Below are 8,985 nucleotides of genomic sequence, written 5' to 3' on the forward strand. Positions count from 1 at the left end.
ACACTCAGGGAACCACAAGCAAAGCCATTAAAGCTTAACCTTTCTCCCTTATGGTAACAAATTACAAAAATGTACAAATACTGTATGAAATACACATTTAAAATGAAACACAATAACTTAGTTAAATTCATTAAAATAACTCGGTTTCAATTTCCTTCGTACATAATTGAGAGCTGCCTGCCTGGCAGAGCTGACTTTGTATAGAAACACAATGCTTGTGGTCTTGCGCGCGCGCGCGCGCACACACACACACACACACACACACACACACACACACACACACACACACACACATATGCTTCCTTTGATAAAGTGTTTTTATACCAGCAGAAATTCTATGGCAGCGTCCCTTAAGACAATATCTGCGTAAAATACCAAGTTATATATAGCGACTGTGCCATTTTGACTTCAAAAAATAAACATGAGTGTAATGGAGTTTAAACACAAGGGAACAATTATCCAGTCCCGAACCTACGAGTATATTCTGGTACAGGCAGGGTGCAAATGGCCCTTAAGTGTTGATTCTAATATCTCAAAATCTTAATGAGATTCTGCATCACAATAAACTGGCTGTCATTTTAAACGACTGTAAACAGTGAAAGTGTGACGATGGGTGAAAGTAATAAATACCACATCTAGATTTAATTACAGTGAAATCAAAGTATCCATGGCATTTTCATGTCTTAACGGGGGAAAAGTTGTATATGTGTTTGCCTGTGATTGTATTCCAAGAGGATGGAGAGGGGTCTTTTGAACGTCTACACCAGGATACAGCTGCCTATGACTAATTTCAAACTCCCCTTCTAGGGCCGAGGCAACCCATTTCGCAAGTAACACACATCACCAGGCATCTGTTTCCTGTTTTCATTCTTTGAGTTATCTTATTTTCCTTATTTCCCCCTCACCTGTTACAGTTCACGTTCCTTCCATCATGCCGCACGAGCCCGTTGCCACAAGGCCTTCGGACGTCAGAAAACACTCATTCATGTAGTCATGTCTTAGTAGTCAAAAGATAAATTCCTTTTAATGAGATGACAAAACAAATTAAAATATAGTTCAAGATTGAATTTAAAGACAAGACTTCTTAATCTTTTTCCACATTTTTTAATAGAAACAATCATTTCTTACACATTTCCAACAACCACACCTCAGTCATTTTCTGATTTTCGCCATGAGAAACTGTACATACATGTAATCATATATCTCTTTATGAGCGGTAATACTTCAGAAGTTTCTCATCAGTTGGTTTCAGAATCTTTTTCTCCGACATGTTAACGACCCAGCCTGGAGCAAGGCCAAAGAAGATCTGTCGAACATCCTTCCTCATGGCGAGCATGTGATACAGTTCATCCTTTGAAATGTCTGGCAAAATGTATCCATACTTCTGTGCCAGGGCTAGCCGGGCCTGCTGGATTTTCTCCGGGTCTGCCAAGTAACCTCTGTTTTCAGCATCTGTGTAAAAGGGAACCATATCCTGCCCTGGTAACATGCGCTTTGGAATGGGCTGCCCACGCATGAAGAAGGGTACAGGCTTGATGAGAATACCTGCAGGAAAATAGAATACATGTTAAGGCTTTTTATCTAAATGATCTTCCCGTTATATTATGGATGGATAGAGACTGTTTTATTAGTTACCAAGACTTATAGGGTCATAGAAACCAGTCGATATGACCCCTCCGTTCCTCTCAATAGCAGCTATAGCTCCTTCAGACGCTCTCTGAACTTCAATGTTGATTTTTGCAGCGAAAATGTCAGCACCCTGGAACAGAAAAAGCACTTAATATGTGGCACTTCTAGCAGAACAGGGAACAAAAGACATGGGGCGAAAAAAACAACATCTTGATCTGTGACATTGACACTACTGTTATATGCTGCCACCTACTGGCGCAAGATGATCCAGAGCCACATTCTGAACCCTTTTATGACTTACATCGCAGTGGTTGTTTACCAAACTTGCATAGGAGTCAATGTTTTATAAAAAAAAGTTTAAATATTTTTTCTCTTCTGAAATCTATGGTTTGCTGTCAGCATCAGGTACTTTCTTTGTAGTTGTGTAGAATGTGTTTGATGTATAGAAAATACTGTATGCATGGTACAGCTATACCCCTCGCATAATTGGATTTTACACTGCGTATAGTACCGCATCAGTGTGGGCAGGTTATTAGCTGTTTGTTACTTGAACTAGATATGTAAACAGGAGACTTGCTGAAACCGTCATTGGCAACCAAACAAAAGAAACAGATGGGATTACCATGGACAGTTTAGGTTTAAAAACGCTGTGTGTGCAGGATGTCCTGTGACGTGGCAATTAGTAGTTGCCCTGGGATTTCTCTAATAATGCTTCACCCATTGATACTATGACCTGAAGAGATAAGTGTGTAACTGATAAGTGTCTCCTCCAATGTGCTGCCTATGTGTCTTTTTATTAATGTTTGGAGCAAACAACTCAATGCTCAATGAGACATTACCTCATCAACAAGCTGGACTCCATAGTCCCTCTTCAGAGGCTGGATTGTTACCCCTCTGCCGTTCACTAACTGGGTCAGGTCTATGGGCTGGGAGGGGTCCACACGGCCCAGATCAATCAGGTACTGCAGTCGTTTCAATGACAGAGGTTGGTACTGAGGACGCAGACTGTGGACGACATACAAATATGACATTTATTGGTTGAAATGATTTGAGATAATCAGAATCTTGACACAAATAACAATTAGTACAACAAATAATCTATGCAACACATTCTGTATAATTGTAGCATTGAGCAGCAACAACATTTATACCACATTAATACTGGACATGTGTAGGATTTGGGGGTATAAATATGCATTTCTACCAGATGCACTACTATGATTATCCATATAATCTGCATCTAGTTATGAATCCTTGTGAGAGAAATTTGTGGTGTAACAGATACAATTCTTTACAGACGCATTTCAATGACATAAAATCTATGATCTATAAAAACCTTGACTGTAACTTGTTTACCTGTGTCCTTCATTGTAGCCATATTTTGGAATGGAGAGATAAAAAGGAGTGTGACCCCCTTCAAATCCCAGCCGAGGCCGGTTGCCTCTCTGTCGCTGTCCTTTATGTCCTCGGCCGCTTCTGTTGCCACCATGCTGTCCTCTGCCCAGACGTTTATCCTACAATTAAAAAAGAAATGCAAGGGTTTTAGCTAGCTAGCAAATGTATCATCCTATCAAAACAACTGACATATTAGCATTCATCGCCACTGCCAACACCGGCTAACTAGCTGCGTTAGCTAGAGCAGCTGCAACATATAGCCTAAATACTGATTGAACATTAAAACGTACCGCCTTTATAGATCCTGGCTCAGGCCGCAAGTTTGCTAAAGTTATCCGCGGGAGATTTTTCAAAATATCTAACGCTGTACCAGGTTTTTTAGGGAAAGACATGTTTCTTTTCCTCACATGTCACTAGTTGCCAAACCAAGGACATACAGGTCATGTGACTGACTTGAGCGGAAGGGCTTCACGTGGGAGATCCAAATTTCAAAATAAAAGGGCAACAGTCAAAATGTGCTACATAAACAGTTGTGCCGTAAAGCATTTTAAGCGGTATTTTATGGTTGGTGAATGTCACTACATATTGGTAACATAGGGGTAGAGAATACATACTTGTTTAAAGTTGAATGGGTAAACAGAACAAATAAAACAACACATTTAAGCCCTAACTTGTGTCAAAGGTCACGACGTTTTTGTTTGTTAAATATTTATATCACCATTTAATATTGTTCAAATATGATGCTTGTATTGTTTTGTAATCTTAACAAACTGTATATATTTCTGAGTTGTCGAGATGTGGTTTGTTGTTATTTCTTTCGAATTAACCTTTATTTAAGTAGAATTGACTGACATTTCTACTAATCAATCGGTGCTCTAAATCTGAAAGAAACTGCTGCTGACAGCCAATCACGAAGTGGAGGGGGGCGGGTCTACAACGCATTTCAGTGCAAGTGGTGAGTAGTGTAATTCGGCGGTGTATTATTTTCAACAAAATTCAACTTGTTGAAATAAATGTACCACTGCCAATAGAAATACGAGGCGGAGGTACCTTGACTTTCATCCTGGGTTCGAGATTTGCCCCTAAACTGTTTGTTGTTTGACAGCCAGAACCGGACAAAGCTCGACACAGATTGACAGGAGGGGATATCGTTATTAGCTTACGCATTAGCTAACTTGTCTCTTCATATCAGCTGCCTCAGCGCTGTATGTGCGGCAATAGCATGTCAGCGCCTTTACCTGCCATTGTGCCTGCTGCCCGGAAAGCTACTGCGGCGGTGAGTTAACCAGGGAACATTTGCTAACGCTAAGCTAGTTGAAGTTCAACCTAGAGCAACTGTGGGTTCCAATAACTACTCAACTGGTTACATGTAAAAATGCCATCACGTTCTGACATGCCTTAACTTATTCTAACTCGGTTTCTTTACAGGTGATATTCCTGCATGGACTTGGTGATACAGGGTATGTGAAGACATCCTTTTTTTGTACTCTTGTTGTGCAACAATACTGTTGCTGGTCTCTCATAAATGCTTTTAGTCAAACTAGTTTAATTTTGTCCCATTTGACAGACATGGCTGGGCAGAAGGTTTTGCTGGCATCAGGATACCACATGTGAAATACATCTGTCCACATGCGTAAGTTTATACAGCATCTATAACATTGCACAATCCTGAATGTCTTATCATCCACTATTATAAATGGTGTAAAAATCACCTTGTTTACTATCGTTTGCCAGAGAACTGTTGTCATGTTAAATGATGTTAAGCCAAACTGATGTTACTTTTCTCCATTGTTTACAGTCCCACCATGCCAGTTTCTTTGAACATGAGAATGTCCATGCCATCTTGGTAAGTGTCAGAGTATTTGAACATATGTGTGCCATCTTCACATACACAATGAGCCTCACATGATTTCTCTCATGTGTAGGTTTGATATCTATGGATTGAACCCAGATGCAAATGAAGATGAGGCTGGTATAAAAAGAGCGTCAGAGAACAGTAAGTCTTTCAATTTCATTTTATAATAAATCGTTAGGAATGTGCTGCTATTTTGTTTGAGTTGCATAAGAGCTTGTTAACGGATGCCGGTATGAAGCAAGTGTTTTTGTTAATGTATCCACAGTTAAAGCCTTGATAGACCAAGAAGTGAAGAATGGAATTCCTTCACACCGAATTCTCCTGGGTGGATTTTCACAGGTAAGTGTGGCATGTACGCAGATGATGCGTTACATAACACTTAATAATTCACTGGTTATGCATATAATGTATTCAATAAAACACATTCAGACGATATTCTCACATAATTGCATTTATGTTTTGTCATTTATTGCACGTACTTAAGCTGCAGAGTCTTGAAAAATATATATTTTAACTTGCACAGTTTAATAAATGGAATATTTGTAACCCCCGATGTCAAGAATGTGCTACTTTCTCTAAAATGTACATGTTTAAAGGGGTGATACTATATATAAATAGTCAGATTATTAATATTATATTAACTTTTAATACAAAACTATTTAGGCCATTGTGGTGATATTTCTTTTTTGTTGGCGAAAAAAAGATCCTGGTATGTTACCCCTTTTCCCCTCAGTAAATCTAATAAGGTTCATATAAAACGTAATAGATTTATGGATCACAGAGGGATTAACAGCACTAGAACTCATTTAAATCTAAAGGAACCTATTAATGTTCTCCATCCTCTCCTATTACGATGCCAATTCACAAGCGACACAACTAAGATTATTTTGTGTGTTGTTTTCTTCTTTCCAGGGTGGAGCGTTGTCACTCTACACGGCTTTGACGACTCAGCAGAAGCTAGCCGGAGTGGTCGCTCTCAGCTGCTGGCTCCCTCTGCGCAAGTCCTTCCCTCAGGTAGACAAAGATTCATTTAGAGGTTTTCAGTGATTCAGTAGACACGACAACAGAAGCTTTTGGTCGGTTCACACAAAGCGCAAAACAATAAATAATAATGTTGCTTCTGTATTTATGCCTAATTTAGACAAGGTGGCTTTTGGTGCAGCTATAATGTCAGTATATCCCTGATCAATGTGAACAGCTTTCCCGAAACAATCATTTTGTTTGCTTGTTGTCTTGATGACAGCATGAATTCAGACTTTTTAGAAAATGGGATCATGTTGAAGTTATTCATGACATCCTTTAGTTTAGTAATCCCAAAGTCACATTTGCTTTGCGTTGGATGCAAATACAGCATTAGAGAAATGTTAGTGTAAAATGATTGAAGTTCCCCACTTCTTTTAATTGCTCAAAAACAAAGGTGAAATACCCCAGTAGTTAATTTTATAGTAGTTTAATTGTACTAGGAATATCCCAACATCTTTCATAATAAGATGATAACAATATTATTAATCTCTTCTGTTCAAAGGCATCTGCCAATTGTCCTAACAAGAACATGCACATCCTTCAGTGCCACGGGGACGCCGACCCCGTGGTTCCCTTTATGTTTGGCAGCCAGACAGCAGAGAAGATGAAGAGCCTCGTCAATCCAGCCAACATCACCTTCAAGTCGTATCGGGGTCTACCTCACAGCGCCTGTCCAGAGGTCAGTGTGGGGAAAGCCACATTTAACTCAGAGGCTCCGGTTCTATACTGAATATATTTAATTTGATTCTGTATGTGTGCAGGAAATGGTGGATGTGAAGCGATTCATAGAGAAGCAGCTTCCAGCCATCGGCGATGAATGATCTTGGAGCTGCACAGCACCGTCAGAGTCCTCCGGGTTTGACTCCTCGGACCCCCTGAACCACTTTCTACTTGACAATAAACCACGCTGCTACTCATAGAGCCGTACCGGACTGGGGCTCCATGTTAACCCGGGAGAGACTGATAACGAAAAACAATGCTGTATCCTGACCTGGTGCCACACACAACCCTCAGTGTTAGAGTAACTTTAGTTGCTTGATTGTAAAGCTATGCCATTAAGACAAGCCATTTCCTGCAGGAAACACATGTACTGGAATAACTAGGGCTACTTTATGGTTTAATTCCTAATTATCTCACAATAAATGGCTTATTGTTAAATGCTCTTTTTTTTTTTTATCAATGAAGCTTTAGTGTAGTAGTGCTGAAGCAAGTTATTAGTTGATAAAGAAATATAACAAATGCACTAGATAAAAACGCCTCCAGATTTGCTTTTTAAAAATATAAATATATTTTAAATATACTATGTTGGTGTTTTTGGAGTTAAACAATTATGTAAAAACAATAATCGACAGTTCATGTTTTTGCACCCATAATTTGTTAAAGAAATCTAAACAAAGCATTTTCAGAGAAAACTTTTGTTTTTAAGGCAGCCTTATCCACATAGGAATTATTTCTTGTAATTTATAGTGCCATATGTTGAAAACACACAACTGCAAAAAACAACATACGATTGTGCTTTATTTAATTTGTGAGAATTAAAATATCTATTTTGCACAAATATCTTTTAAAATACACAAATATATCAGTGGTCATGGTCATGTATTTCAGTTTGTTTAAATTAAACATAATATGACTAATATCACAGTATTGAAACACACAGACAAGATCTATTTCCGGTTCTCAGCTCATCGAGTTGTATAAACTTTTTGTTCTTTGAGAAGAGCTGAAAGCACCAACATATGAAGTCATTGTCGCACCATCCACGTTAGACCAAAGGTGCTAGTGTAGAAGATCTTATTCCAAGGCACTTTCCTTCTTCATAAGTTACTGTTAAATAAAACCTAGTAGTTTCTATAAGAACTGGATATGCATTAAGGCTCACAATATACCTAAATACAAATGCAGTGCTCACAGATGCATGCTTTCCCTCATTAAACAAGGTAGAAAAGTGCAATGTCAAGCTAGGGAATATATAAAAATATAGATATGTTTTCTAACAAGTAACTGATGCTGAAGCATTTGTTCTTGTTTGCTCCGAGTATTTTGGTAAGCTAATCATGGGTAAATAAACCGCACTTAACAGCTGGGTGACGACCGGTTTTAAGAAGTGGTCATTTTCCTGTCTGTCTTTCTCTAAATAGCGGTACTCCAACAGGAACACAGAACTCCTTCGGGTGGGACGCATGCGCCATTTTCAAAAGCTAAGTGTGTGTCAGTGGTGGGTCTATGGCTCCGGGGGAGGCTCCTCCAGGCTCTTCAGCAGATCTGTGTACGCAGTTGAGTTCATGTAGCGAGGGTATGAGTCTCTCTGCATCAGCGTGTAGATCTGCTGCTGCGCGTCGTCGAACGTGTGCGAGGTGGCCTCCAGCATGTTGCGGTTTATCACTTCTCGAACACGTGAGTCCAAACTGACCTGGAGAAGATGAGCAGGTAAAAGATTGAAGCACACGATTTAGAGCTAACATGATTGATTGAACAGATTTATCTTATAGTTGATTAACAGAAAATTCAGGGTGTATACGCGCTGTTACTGCCTAGCTCCTTCAAAATGAAACTATTTTCTATTGCATCAGTCACTAGCATTTATGAGCAACAACCTGTTTCTTTTTTTGCCAATAAGGCAGAAAAGCCTGTCTCCCCCAGAACATCAAATTAAATATACCCAACTTAGGGCTTGTTATCACATTAAGGAGGGGAAACAGAAATTGGGTTTTACTGACTCCAAGAACACTCCTACCAAACTAGTTTTGAACTGAAAAAGCTGTGTTTTTAATATAAAATATGTGCACTGCTCAATACATCCCCTGTATAACTTTATACTGCAAAAGAAATGTATGTATATGTGCAGAGCAACAAAAAACAAAGCTTTTCAGATAAGTGCTATTTCCCATTTAAACCATTGATGAGACAAATAAGTGATTTAATAAGCTGTCTTGTGTTCTGGGAGTAATAAGAGGATTTGTTTTCCAATTGTCTGACCTTGTATGGACAAAACAAATTAACACAAGGTTATTAATCAAGAAATAACAGTTAGTTTAGATAATGTCTTTAAATTAGCTTTTTATTCCTCGACCAACACCCAA

The 8,985-nt window shown here is 39.0% G+C and overlaps 2 protein-coding genes and 1 pseudogene across 3 annotated transcripts in view; 1 reads left to right on the forward strand and 2 right to left on the reverse strand.

The window, feature by feature from the left end:
* Positions 1–1,088: 1,088 nt before the first annotated feature.
* Positions 1,089–3,497, reverse strand: mrpl15 (mitochondrial ribosomal protein L15). The gene is made up of 5 exons (XM_079662345.1): positions 3,315–3,497; positions 2,986–3,143; positions 2,469–2,634; positions 1,636–1,759; positions 1,089–1,545 (listed from the first exon to the last, which is right to left on the reverse strand). The coding sequence occupies exons 1-5, from the start codon at positions 3,414–3,416 to the stop codon at positions 1,208–1,210; spliced, it is 888 nt and encodes a 295-aa protein (XP_079518471.1). The 5' UTR covers positions 3,417–3,497; the 3' UTR covers positions 1,089–1,207.
* Positions 3,498–3,905: 408 nt separating this feature from the next.
* lypla1 (lysophospholipase 1) lies at positions 3,906–7,060 on the forward strand. Its single transcript, XM_079661127.1, has 10 exons — positions 3,906–3,979; positions 4,130–4,300; positions 4,453–4,484; positions 4,592–4,657; positions 4,823–4,870; positions 4,950–5,020; positions 5,145–5,218; positions 5,792–5,893; positions 6,405–6,581; positions 6,664–7,060. The coding sequence occupies exons 2-10, from the start codon at positions 4,232–4,234 to the stop codon at positions 6,721–6,723; spliced, it is 699 nt and encodes a 232-aa protein (XP_079517253.1). The 5' UTR covers positions 3,906–3,979; positions 4,130–4,231; the 3' UTR covers positions 6,724–7,060.
* A 343-nt stretch (positions 7,061–7,403) lies between these two features.
* Positions 7,404–8,985, reverse strand: part of LOC307026455 — a 10,244-nt pseudogene continuing 8,662 nt past the window's right edge. The window contains exon 5 of the transcript XR_013810597.1: positions 7,404–8,354. The product of XR_013810597.1 is annotated as an uncharacterized misc_RNA (transcript). The remainder of the gene's footprint in view (positions 8,355–8,985) is intronic.

Source organism: Notothenia rossii, assembly GCF_949606895.1.
Source record: "Notothenia rossii genome assembly, chromosome: 12".
Lineage (NCBI taxonomy): Eukaryota > Metazoa > Chordata > Actinopteri > Perciformes > Nototheniidae > Notothenia > Notothenia rossii.

What these genes read in the sequence shown, in the direction of transcription:
- mrpl15 (XM_079662345.1), bottom strand. Translation starts at nt 3,416, where the DNA reads ATGTCTTTCCCTAAAAAACCTGGTACAGCGTTAGATATTTTGAAAAAT. An exon ending in GGCTACAATGAAGGACACAG is followed by an intron (nt 2,635 to 2,985) that starts GTAAACAAGTTA and finishes TGTCGTCCACAG; the next exon opens with TCTGCGTCCTCAGTACCAAC. An exon ending in GAGTCCAGCTTGTTGATGAG is followed by an intron (nt 1,760 to 2,468) that starts GTAATGTCTCAT and finishes TTTCTGTTCCAG; the next exon opens with GGTGCTGACATTTTCGCTGC.
- lypla1 (XM_079661127.1), top strand. Translation starts at nt 4,232, where the DNA reads ATGTGCGGCAATAGCATGTCAGCGCCTTTACCTGCCATTGTGCCTGCT. An exon ending in AAATACATCTGTCCACATGC is followed by an intron (nt 4,658 to 4,822) that starts GTAAGTTTATAC and finishes CATTGTTTACAG; the next exon opens with TCCCACCATGCCAGTTTCTT. An exon ending in AGAATGTCCATGCCATCTTG is followed by an intron (nt 4,871 to 4,949) that starts GTAAGTGTCAGA and finishes TCTCATGTGTAG; the next exon opens with GTTTGATATCTATGGATTGA.